This window comes from Patiria miniata, unplaced genomic scaffold (assembly GCF_015706575.1).
Source record: "Patiria miniata isolate m_02_andy unplaced genomic scaffold, ASM1570657v1 HiC_scaffold_6, whole genome shotgun sequence".
In the NCBI taxonomy this organism is placed as follows: Eukaryota; Metazoa; Echinodermata; class Asteroidea; order Valvatida; family Asterinidae; genus Patiria; species Patiria miniata.
The window spans coordinates 516,921-529,931 of NW_024037073.1; the positions used below are offsets into that span (position 1 = coordinate 516,921).

The 13,011-nt window shown below is 39.7% G+C and overlaps 1 protein-coding gene across 1 annotated transcript; it reads left to right on the forward strand.

The window, feature by feature from the left end:
• The first annotated feature begins 1,165 nt into the window (after positions 1-1,165).
• On the forward strand, positions 1,166-11,883 carry LOC119743144. The gene is made up of 2 exons (XM_038219508.1): positions 1,166-1,732; positions 8,121-11,883. Exons 1-2 carry the CDS (start codon positions 1,405-1,407, stop codon positions 8,297-8,299), a joined length of 507 nt encoding a protein of 168 aa, XP_038075436.1. The 5' UTR covers positions 1,166-1,404; the 3' UTR covers positions 8,300-11,883.
• Positions 11,884-13,011: the final 1,128 nt, after the last annotated feature.

Sequence of the window (13,011 nt, forward strand, 5' to 3'; positions counted from 1 at the left end):
TTCGAGTCTGAATCTATTCAGCAGGAAAGACAGGAGCCATTTATCACGGTGAGGGGAAAAAAAAGGAAAATATCCGGCGGTTGGACAAACAGGAGAGGATATTGAATTCTCCCTCGCAGTCCATCTTAAATTTCATTGGAAATAAATGACGTTTTACTTTCTTATTCAATTACACGCGTGCGCCAGTCCCAGATTTTATTAATTAAAGGCAAAATAGGATCATTTGCCGTCCATGCATTTTGTTCGTTTCCAATAATAACACCACTCAAAATCCAAAGAAGAATGTTCAAAACCTAACCTGTTGAAGTTTCAGCTCAGTGGATATTACACTTTTCTAGAAAACTGTTCGAAACCATGCACAACATTTTGATCAAGAAGCACGATTTCATCCATTTCCAAAAATCGGTCAGTCGACTGAGCGTTGGAAATCACCTACATTTCTTGATTTCTTCTAAATTACAGCAGGCCAGACGGAATAATTTCACGGGGTGTTTAGTACCAGTACGATCTTTAATCCTAGTAAGCTTTTTGATAATAAATTAGGTAGGTTAGTTTTGGGATAAATGCAAATGATGTTAAGAGGTGATTACTTGACAACTAAGATACGGATCTTAAAATATTTCGAAAAACAAACGGTGAATATTTTGGTACTAATAACCGACATTGCTCATAATTTAAAATATAGAAGCCCTAATACTAAATTAGAACCAAGATATTTTAGTCTCTGTTCTTTGCTTTCAAAGTCATTCATGGGAGATGTATCGAAAGATCGGAACGCTTTGGCGGAATTATGACACTTGCTTATTAAATCCACAAGGAAATATAATATGTAAAGACCGTTAGGCCTATTGCGCCACAAAGATGTAACCCACACATGAATGCATGCTATGTATATATGTATGTTCTAGTATTTTTCTTGTGAGAGTAAGAAAGTGTATAACATTTCTATTCCTTTTACAGTGACCCAATTTAACAGCCTTTCCCGTTTTATCTCCACTCAATCGTGCGCGTGCAGGCGACACACTAGACTGAACACTTGTTCTATATCACTGCTCCGTCCGGCCGATTTGATTGGCCAGCAGCCGCGTGCGCGTGTTCCGATCATGCGCACTGAGACACTGAGTAACACGCGCTTCTGCAAACTCGGAGCGACAAACACCAACCCACCAAATTACATTTCTGCGTGCTCGCTCAAACATCACGTGCTTTATCACCGTCTCAGGAAATATCAAAGCGATATTTATTGAGTGAACCAACCCAACGTCGGATTACACCACAATACTTCATGCTTTATGATCAGAAGTAACTCGCTTTTATTTTTCTTCTCTCGAAGTTGGAGGGCCTCATCTCTGAAAGATTTAATAAAAACCTCTTGGTTGTTTTTGCTCCACGCACAGCGAGAGAATGTCATCGGTAACGCAGCGGCAATCGCCGAGTGTTGCTCGGTGTTTGTGGCGTGGATCATGGGCGCAGCTCGTGCTGCAAACCACGCTACTCGTCCTACTCCTGACCACGCAATACAGCACGGCTAGACCCGCTCTTATGGACTACCTACCGACGGACGAGTTGTCTCAAAGATCGGCAGCTGAAACCAACTTTGAGGGGATGGATCTGCGAAGTCTGTGCGCCCGTACGCGCTCGGTGGAGGTGCGTGTGCTTTGTAAACTCACCACGCGGGGCGATCGTTGGTCGGAAGTCGAAGGAAGGAAGAAAGTCGTTAATAAAAGATCTGGTAAGAATTCCTATATTTCTTTTCGATGCCTTGAGTAATTGTATTCAAGAAAAATACACAATTTCATTTCATAACTTTAGTTTAATTCATTTTCAAAACTTCATTTTTAATTGTGGAAATTACTCGTATGCGGTTAAATCTCTTGACATTCATGACACTTGCTGCTTAAATTAAAGAAATGAACGTGCATTCTAGATGCTCATAATCATGCATGCCTTTGTTTCTTTCATTTTTATTAGTAAATGCTGAACATCGACTCTTTTACACTTTAAAAATCCGAGAGAATCGAAGTGATCTCGACGCAATTTATATTGAAGCCGTTATGTTTACTCTCGAGGGAGTCACTTTCGTCACGCTTGCACGCCGATCTGAGCGAACATTATTGCGAACTTCCCAACATAAACCGAATTCACATCGGAGGAATGTAAATGAAACCAAATGCATTCCGAATAACGTTGCTGCACCAGATTAGATCATTCCGAATATTCTGGAAAATCATCGGAGTTTTATTCACAATAGCTAAGGTGAACCTGGCGCATTATTTTTTGTTGCTTATTTAGTTTGCCGATTGTATAGCGCCAAATCAATAACGAAACCTCGATGTTTTACAACTTAGAAAAACACGTTTAGTGCAGTTCCGCAGGGCAAGCGATATTTACACGATGTGCGCAGAATGTCAGTTCAACAATTTGCTTCAAGTTGCACGTGATTTTTCGTTGCGTCCGAACGACTTGTCTGCGCTGAATTAGTTCACGAAATTCAAATGTTGATTTTATCTCAGCTTTGTCAATATGCAAATCAATGCCGGCAGTTTGAATCGCAATCAAGACAGTAACTGCTAATATTCCTCACACGATCTACATCCATGAACTACATTACAATCATTGCACTGTCAACAGCAGGATTCTATCACTGAGCTAGATCCTATACAAAGATGTACTTTCCCTGTACTTTTGGTTCCGCATCGCTCACATTTTCTCACCATTAATGGCAATTTTACACCTGACGATAGCCATGCATGCGTTGAACGCGTTCACCTGTCTCCGCGTACTTTTCCTGCGGTAATGTTTATTGGTTTCCGCTAAGATAACTCGGTCCTTTCTAAATTTAAAAAGAGAAAGGTTTAATGTGACATTTCAATGTTTTCGTCTTTCAAATATATATGTGTCGGCGGTTTTACAAGCATTAGTTCGGGTAGAAACTTATGATAAGTATAGAACTTATCAGCGATAAAACAAGGCAAACTGACAAGGTTGTTTTAAAATATAAATTAATAGGCTATAAAACCTAATTTAATGTGAGTTCTCAATGTTTTCGTCTTTCAAATATATGTCAGGGGGTTACATGCATTAGTTCGGGTAAAATAGAACTTATCAACGATAAAAAAAAATCAAAATGAGAAGGTCGTTTTAAATATAAATAGACAAATTTCAATAACAACCTGTACTTTGAACCCACAGAACACAAAGTGCAAGACAGACAACTGCGTGAAATGGAAAATTAACGAACAAAAAAAACCGTAAAAACCTTTTCACTATTCTCTAACGATCACGTAAATTGTACCCTTTAATTAAAGTTATTGCCTCGTCCTAACAACAAATGGAAACAAAAACATGTAATGCACAAATTAACCATTAGTCTAACGATATAGATTCCAGTATTTATTCCAAGGCGTTCCAAAGAAGTTTGAACTAATTGATCCATTTTTGTCAAGCTCCAACCGTACCCGTATCCCCGACCCCACCGCCCCTTACAATAGGTTAAGGACTCTCACTTTCACGAGTAGATAAGTCAGGAATGTCCAACAACTTGACAAATAATTCCCAAGAATGTTAATCGTCGGGGACAATTGACGGGCGAGCCTCCCGGCTACCCGTCGCCACCTGTCACGTCGACCGTTAATAGGCCTAGCGTAAATTCCACCTGCAGATTACAATGGTGTTTGTCGCGCATTTAAGACGCGCGTGCAGTTGGAATGTGAAGTGGTGACATGACTGAGTGAGATCTCAATGTTACAAGAAGACGTTACCTTCGGGCAAGAATAGCATAGCACACGTGACTTGGGAAGATGGTTTCGTAACTAATTTGCGTAATTTATCGAAAATCATTGACCAAATTCACATCCTGATCAGATGTTTATGAGCACGAACTGCGAGATGACAAAAACTGGAAACAAACACAAGAATTGGCTTTTTGGGGGTGGATCTTGAGCAATATGAAAATTAAAAGTTTGAACTTAAAAACAATATTCACTGTCACAGTAATTTGAATGTAACAATTATCCCTTTCTGTATTACCAACAAAATGATGGGATCTCCCTTGAAATCCAAAATTGCCAAGAAGTACTTGCATTACCGAGTAAACAATCCGTAATGGTTATCGTCATCCCGTACTGTTTTCACTGATATCGCCTCGCCTGATAGCGACAAGTACATTACCAGATGTAGCGAGACGAAAATGAGTTTTAAAAGCAACATTCGTTTTCCGCTTCATGAAAATAAGTATCAGAAATCACCCGGTAATATTGGAAAGCGACACCATTTTCCCACGCTTGAATTGCGTTCTTCAAAACACCTTCAAGGCGAACGACTCCATTTTATGTTTTCGAACAGAAATTTCTGCAATCGCGGAGAATATTGCATTTCAAATTCAAATCATTGACTACTATTGTTGTAGGCCTCGTGGGTGCGTGGATTTCCATGTGAAAAGCAACAAGCAGTGCGCAATTTTGAAGCGCGGTCGAAAATAAAAAATTATCAAATTTATATAGCGACGCATGGCCAAGAATTTGACATTTCACGTTTCTACTTGAGAACACTATTAACGCATATTAACATGCCGTGAACATGTAATAAGCTACAGACGCGGTTTTGTGTATTTCCGTGGTTCCCATGGTAACCCCTCCGTCGGTTCCCTTTGATTACCCAGCGAGCTTTTTCATTGTGTTTTCTAGTTTCCACGGCTGCCTTTTTTATATTAAATTTTCATCATTGTCGTCTGGAATTTAATTAGGTCATCTCTGCCGTCATTATCATTTAATCTAAAAGGCAGTAGAAAAAACACCGGTAGTAGACACTCGAGCGTGTCTTTAATGTTGCTTGGATACGTCCCAGAATGTACATCATAACCAAGACAATTAATGTAGGCATGAGTCCAAACAAAAATGAAAGCATAATGTAATTGCGATTTTCTTATGACAGTAAAGAAAGGACACACTCATTTACAGTTATTTTGAGGACATGATCCTGCAATACTGGATGATAATAATAAGCACTGCCATGTAGAATAAGGGGGGAGGGTAACTCAAATTCTTGTTTCTTATACCGATTTTTTTTAGAAATATTTATTTTTTATCCCCAAAGATATGTCCTTTGATAATTTTACCGTGAATATCATTCGATGAAAACGAACTACAAAAAGTGCCAACTGCAGGACTCCGTAGCACGCCGTGTCATGTTTGCTTTTACATTTCACTTGGGAGAAATCATCTTCATAATCATCCTTTTTATTGATTTGCAACGTGGACAATTATTGCATCTGTCTTGTCGGAGAGGTCTTCATCAGTCTTTCAATCAATAATTAGCTCATTAAAATCCCGTTCGCAAGGCTAGACAAAGCAAATTACTTATTCGTACGATAGTATTTCCTGGATGTTTTGCAGAGTCGGCAAGGCATGTGTTAGATATCGTTTATGCCTATTTCTTTCTTTCTTTCTGGTAATGAAACAACGATTTCTCGAAAAGTGCCCAAGGCACTGTAGCACGCAAGCCTGAAGAAACCTGTAGAGAGGGGACAATGAGAAGAAATGACAGTTTTTAGAGGTGGAAGGAAAAGCCCAGAAGAATATTCTGGGGAAAACCCACAGAATCAGTCAGGGACTGAAGACCCGATCTACATATTGGCCCAGGCAGGAATCGAACCCAGGCCATAGCGGTGGAAGGCGAGGAAAGTAACCAATGCGCCAACCTGACTCTTAACAGTGTTAAGACAATTTGATGCGAGATGCTGTTTTCGCTCCGATCTTGAGGCGAGCTGCTTCCAACCCACGAAACCAGAGCTGTAAGTCTCAGGTCTCGTTGACTAATTGTATTTTCTCTGCAATCCAGAAATCAAACATGTACTGCAAACCGTTACCGTACCCGGCCCGCTGCTAAAAGGTTGAGCTCCATCTGCCTGTTCATATTTGCAAGAGGCTGCGCATGCACTACACTCACTGTATCAAATTCCTCAAAAATCCGCCCGGTATGCGCGTTTTATTATGAGAAATTAAAATATTTACCAACGCGTAGTTCAAGGTAAGACGGGTCTGCTTTATTGACATCCGGCTGGTGTATTAAGTTAAGCGTGGAATGGGGTTTTGATGGTCATGCAGACGACATTTATTGGGTCGTAAAACAGGCCGCGGTTCGTTGTTGTTACCACAGCATGTGTCCCCAGAACTTTAACCGGGCTATGTGAAATATATTCAACGAAAAAGAAAGTGATTACACAGATTTGAAATAGAGAGAAATAATTAATAAGGAAATAAATACAAAAGGCGCATGTAATTATAGGAGCGCGCCAACATACTCGTGAATTTTAGCAGTCACGTGTAATTTGCTTTGCTGCTGGGAAATAAAAATGGTGTCAAATAATAAATCAAGTCAATTTTTCCCCTACATTTTGTTACTCTTGTTATTAATAGAACCGAACAAATTTTTATCAAATTTTAAAAATCTTATTATACTTTACACAGGCAAAAAACCAAAAATTATACACATAACAATTATAGGTCTGCGCCTCGCAACAAAACTGTGTGATGCTATTTATCATACCTCTATACAACTGTCACGTCAATGTTGTTCATTATATCAATTATCAGAAACCATGGAAACATCACAGGCTCTCTCAATGAGGAGTAACGTATTTGCCGGACGGTTAGCCTTGATTATTTTGAACCTCTCCCCCACCGGCCAATGAAACTGACCCGGATTTCGTCACTCGTGAAATCAAAAAGGGCCTTGCGCGACAGTCTAACAAGCAAACTGTCTTTTATTCATGTCCAGGGGGATATGAAATCGAATTTTCTGCTTTCCCGCCCGGTCGCCCCAGCTACTCAACCGAGAGCCGGCCACCGACTAATTCTTTAATGAAAACTGCAACATCGCTCAAGTTATCATAGACTGCCACCAGTCCTCTGGTTTACTATCTGTCGCCGAGCGTTTAGAACTGATGACGCAAAGTTACTTGTCAATTCAAGTCTGAGTACAGATTGCCGTTATAGTTTTCAGTAATCCTACTTTAACAGGCAGTGCAGATTGTTCGTGCTATATGTGTCAACAATTTGTGATAGCAATGTGCAGGCTTGTATAAAAAAGGCCATCTGTTCAGTGACGTCATTGACAGTGACACGATTATTTCATTAAAACTTCATTTCGAGTATTGTTCCTGTGGGATTTCGTTCATTTGCCTTCAGTCGGCAGGATAAAAGAGCTTATCGCTGACTGGTGACTTCGCAATATAGTTATACGGTGAACTACAGGGTGAGTCCAAAAAAGCGGAACCCAAACCTTGAAAATACATTTAATATTTACAAAAATATGTAGCACCAAAAATAATAATTTCTGGTAAGCCGATTTCCTAAGCTACTTTTAGATGAAAAAAATACTGAAATTGCTCAATTCGTTCAAAGTATATCACCATTTAAACACAAAAACCCTAAAACCTCTTTCGTCCAAAAATGGAATTTCAAGGATCGTCGTCACAATTGTCTTCAAACATCACCAGCGATAAAACCTCAGGTTAAAAGTTAAAAATATTCAACAAAGTCCTTTTGAAGGCCCGCCTTTTGCAAAAAAAGGGGATTTTGTAAATCATATTGTTTGCCTAAGCACGATTGTTAATAATGATATTGTGTACTGTTGTTGACAGTTGTCGAAACAAGTTTTCTGTGTCAGTTTCTTTGTTGTTCCAAACAGTTCCAAATAAATTGGGGTTTGTTTTGTTTAACGAAACAGGTTTTTAGGGTCATTGCGTTTAAATGGTGATATTCTTTGAACGGATTGAGCAATTTCAGTAATTTTTTCATCTAAAAGTAGCTTATGAAATTGGCTTACCAGTCATTTTTATTTTTGGTGCTACATATTTTTTTAAATGTGAAATATATTTTGTTTGGGTTTGGGTGCCGCTTTTTGACTCACCCTGTACATTGATTCTCCAATGATTGGACAGATAATGAGACACGAGACCTAAATAAACCAATCATCGTTTAAGTGCCCGTCATTTTTCATAAAATGGCGCATTTTCATTGTGTTCAATCCCTTTCTGGGATTCAACTTAAGGCCGCATGTCAAGAAATGGAAGTGACTAATTTCCCGCCATTTTCTGTCTTCTTTATTCTCCTGTCCAGACTCTTCGTCGTTGTCTGCGTTCCAGCGGTTACTCAGCCAACTCCGAACGGCTTCGGAGAGCCACTCAGAGGCGTTGCAGCAGCTTCAGCAACTACGAGACATGGGCGTCATTGACGAGAACAACCAGGTCATCAGTATACCCGCGGACTTGCGAGCGAAGATGGAACAGCTGGGTTAAAACGTCACTTCAACGACTGCACGGGGAGACTACGAGCTTGACATTTCTGTTGTTTCGTCATCAAAAGGTTTCTTTAGGCCTACATAGAGAAAACGCGCTTAATGAATGGACAGGATCCTTTGTTTCAAAGGCCAAACAAGTGTTTTTCGAGTTGAAGGGTGCTCTGGATGGTTTTGAAACAAGTAGCCAATAGATGTCTACCATGGTAACGGTCGATACTGCGCATGTATGACATAGGTCAAAGCGCACGCGCATAACGTGATTGGTCCAAGTATTCCCTCCGTCGGTAAAACCTGAAATTACTTCACGGTATAGAAAACGCTGGCCGTTATCGGCCACCGTATATTTAACAACACTTTAAAGATATTTTCTTGTTATTTATTCTTAATTTGTCATTATGACCAAGAAGACTTTAGGTAAAAGAAGTTTATGCGAGGATTATTGAGGCCTAAATAGCTGATGACTCGCAATGTATGTATATAGTGCACTAAGTGTCGTTTCTGAGGAAACAAAATTAAAACTTGCTCTATATTTTTCCGAAGCAGAAGTTAATGTGTATATTTTCTTGCTTATGTATTGTGCTAAAGCTTTTCACCTTTTTCTGTAACCAGTCCTTTAAATGACAAATGGTCCGGTAAAATACAGCAGCTTTAATTATTGTAGCGCTTGCTCGATTTACACTGTGAATGGTCGAGGTGTCGCAGCGTACAAAAAGCATCTGTCAGTATAAACTCCCTGATATCACTGTGTGAAGCATTTGCACACGCAGTGGCAAAGTCGTGAAGTTCCTGTGACAAGATAAAAAGACGAAGAAGAAGAAAAACGTTGTATTTTAATTTTAATATTACTGCCTTGGCCGACTATACCTATCCAACGTCAGAGTCATGAAACGACATTATTATTAAATACCCGATATTCGGGGTAAAATCAAGACAAAAATGAACCACAGTAAAGACGGTTCAGCAAATCAAGGATTTATCTACGTAGGTGTAATATGAAGGTTTTGGCCAAGAATGCCACAAATACAGAAGATGCAAATTCAATAACGTTGTAACCATATTATACCGCAACGTCACCGCGTTGTGTGCGCTTCTATAATGTACGACTGCTGAAGCCCCATTTTTAATTGAAGTGCTGTTTGTTCAATACGACCTTGCACTAATTTCGTCCGCCCCATCGTGACAACAAAAAGCAATTAACGCTAGCTAAGATTATCCCAACAACAAGATCGCCATTAAATTGACAAAATGTATTCATGTGTTTATAAGGCAACTAGAACCTCTGGCATCAAACAGTCGTTGTGTTGTTAGCATTATTATTTGTATTATTATGAATATTGTAAATACATTAAATCCAAAATCTGATATATTATATTATAATATATGTTTGTTTTATCTGCAGGAGCTGTATAAATTATTGTTGTTGTTATCATATGGACTGATATGATCGGTTATATTTTATTTATCTGCAACTTCTCTTGTATTTCTGCTGCTGCTTTTTTTGGCCAGATTTACGTTTCTGGCATCTTCTAGTCTATGTATTTCGCTTTAAACTCTATTATTATTGCTGTTTCACATCTTTAATCAACCATTCCAAACTCAGTACCGATGAACCTCAACTCGAATTTGTTTTCGAGACTTTGCCGTCATTATGTTTAGCTTATGTTTTTTTTTTTGGCAGTTTCTTTTATATTATGCCTTTATCAGTAACATGTTCGCTAGATTTACACAGAATTTAAACGTCATTTATGTCAATGTAAATCGCCACGTGTTGATGTTTTAGTGAGAATTTAACAGAAACAAACAATTGCTATTGGAAGACTCACATTGTGGACATCTTGGTCACATCCCCAGACTGCGCGTAAGATTTCTCGATGGATACTAAATGGATAGACAAAAGCACTGCCGAAGATACCAGACTAAAATTGAAACTGGTATTAAGCGTCTTATTGCGATATTGTTTATGGGGTGCGTGGGAACCAGGATGACCACTGTGTGAAGATTGTAGCAAGCAATGTACACGCTTTTGCTCTTTACTTTTAAAGATGTAGACTGACAAGATTGAATTTAATTCAACGACACTTGACTTAATGTCCAGCAGTACAGTACTTATTGTGCTTTTGCAGCAGTGTTTGCCACGCAAAAAAAGATAGAAACCTGTAAAATGTCTGCCAATTATTGACAAAACCTGTTGTAGTTGTATGAACATAATTTAGTCTGTAATGTAGACTGACCAATTTTACGTGACGATATTAAGTGTTATCGATAACACATTTTTGACGCCAAAATTGTGGGTTAGCGGGAAAGTTTCGTCTGATATTTTTCACGGATATTTAAGATCTGAAGTGCGACGTCCCGTGTCATGAGCAGCCCTACAGGCGGGGTAAACCTAGGATTTGCTGTCAGCAGAGGGTTGATAGACAGGGAAATAGGCACCCCAGAGATTTGAGAGTTTTTGTCTTGATGAACTCGGAATAATCCAAAAACAGTGGGGAAAACAGCTAAGTCTATTTGCAAACGAGTCGCATTGTAGAAACCTTATCCCTTAATGGAATTACATTTGTAACGAATATCGAGCGAGGCTGCTGGCAGGATGGTCACTGATGATGTCACGTAGAGTTTCCGCTGATGGGTAGAAACGAGAGAGAGAGAGAAAAAAAAGCGCGCCAAATCGACCCAAATGGCGCGAAAACTAAAACCAGTGTGTTGATGATGTGTGGCGTGTATGCATGGAGGTGTTCCTTACGGAATCAAGTCTAGGTGTTTGTGACTGTAAACAGTCTTCTTCGTTTAAGGGTTTTTCCTGTAGGGAGGCGGGACTGGCTAACGCGTTTAACTGCTCCTAATTACATTAATTTCGACACGTCGGTGCTATCCGATCCGGCAGTAGCCTTTCCGGTCAAGTCTAGCGGGCTGTGCACTTTCACCAACTTGCCGGATTGATCCGAGGTTTTCAGGAACAATCTTCCTCGCAAATTGTCGCTCTTAAAAAGTGCATCTCTGCCAATGATACGCAGTCAAATTCTTCAATTGTCTCTCTGGTTTCACTCTATTTGCATCGGATTTTGCCGCGAAATATTCCCTGACATGACAACAGTTAAAACGGCGCGCCTATTTGTATAGTAATTCTGCCTCTTTTTTTCCCTTTTCGGCTCTGGGAAAAAAATGACAACGTGTTTGATGTCCTGTCCGTAAATTTGCAGAAAGTGTTAAGCTTGCATTGCCGCTAGGCAAGCCATTACGTGGATTTGAAGAGTTGAATGTTAGAAAGTAAATGATTCGATTTGCTACAGCTTCGCTTCCGTACAGTAAATCGTAAGATAGGCTTTCCCAATACAAGTCGCAGATAGTGTCGTTGTGACTACGCGGTTGTAGTCTGCGATGATGTCTGTACCGATCTGCGATGTCGTTACGATTGTATAGAAGCGAGGCTGAAGGCTTGTGATGCAAACATTTAAGATTGTATGTAAACGTACATTTAAAAGACACAACAAGGCGAAATGTTGACATTGCATTTTGTGCTGATGACGATATAGTGATATTGGTAGAATAATTAAAACCACTAAGCATCTGAAATAATTTGAACTTTGACCTCTGTTGTCTACTTTATTCATTGTGTCTTTCCCCTCCCCTTATAAGTGTGTTCGTTAATTGACATTGTGTGAATGTTCGTCTTTATGGTCTATCATCCAGTAAGCTTTGTGGAACTGAGCTGCAACAAATGACAAATGATCAACGAATGGCAAATTATTGATAGAAATTAGGAGGATCTTGGCATGATGATTCGACATAATCAGTTTCTCTCAATTAAGTTTGTTTTCATAATACGATGTCACTCTTGAGAATCGTCATACTCACTCCCAACGAACGCAGACATAAGATGAACACAGAGCTTTTGTTTGTGTTCTGCTGTATATATTTCAGACGGTCGATCGCGTTTGCTTGCGGGTCTCCGTGTTCGAGTCCCGCCCTCGCACATCGTTCTGGATTTGACCTTATTAAGTCCGGACAAACTTTGGCCGGGAGCGAATTTGCAATGAGAGAAGACAATGCAGCAAATAAGAACTTCTAGGAGATTCGGAAGTCACGTGATATCGCTAAACATGAAAACGATCGTCTTTTGTAGTAAAAGGGTTGAATCTAATTAATATTTCAGACAGGGAAAAACCCTCCCGCACTGGATCTCATGCATTTCAATTAACCACAGCTTCAAGGGAAATGAAAATAACTTATCAAACCTTCCGGTTTTTTGGGTTGGTTTTTTTCTAAAGCGCATCTTGATGCTGGATGAAGGCTACCGATTCATGCCAATGATTTTAGCCTTGTTCTGTTGTTACGAATCCGTAATAAAGAAGATTTACGTAGTTGTTGACTCTGATGTAATAGAAATTCCAGCCGATTTCCTGAAAGAACAAGGATATTGGAGTTTTATTTGTCCGGTTATTCTTGCTGAAAACACCTTCAGTGTCCGGTAGAAGGAGGTGGGAGGTGTGTAATGGCCAGAGATGTCCGGTTGCCCGGATGTAGGCTGACCATCGGCGAGACTAATTGGATGAAAGTGGAAACTTGGCCACCAAAACGACCAGAGTGAACGATTTCCATGATGCTCTTGTAGCACGCTATTTGAATTGAGAATTAACACAACATTTACCCACCCGGCACGTTGGCAAAACTAGACATGCATATTCATGAGCCTAACACGCGCGACTGTGG

What these genes read in the sequence shown, in the direction of transcription:
- LOC119743144 (XM_038219508.1), top strand. Translation starts at nt 1,405, where the DNA reads ATGTCATCGGTAACGCAGCGGCAATCGCCGAGTGTTGCTCGGTGTTTG. An exon ending in AGTCGTTAATAAAAGATCTG is followed by an intron (nt 1,733 to 8,120) that starts GTAAGAATTCCT and finishes TCTCCTGTCCAG; the next exon opens with ACTCTTCGTCGTTGTCTGCG.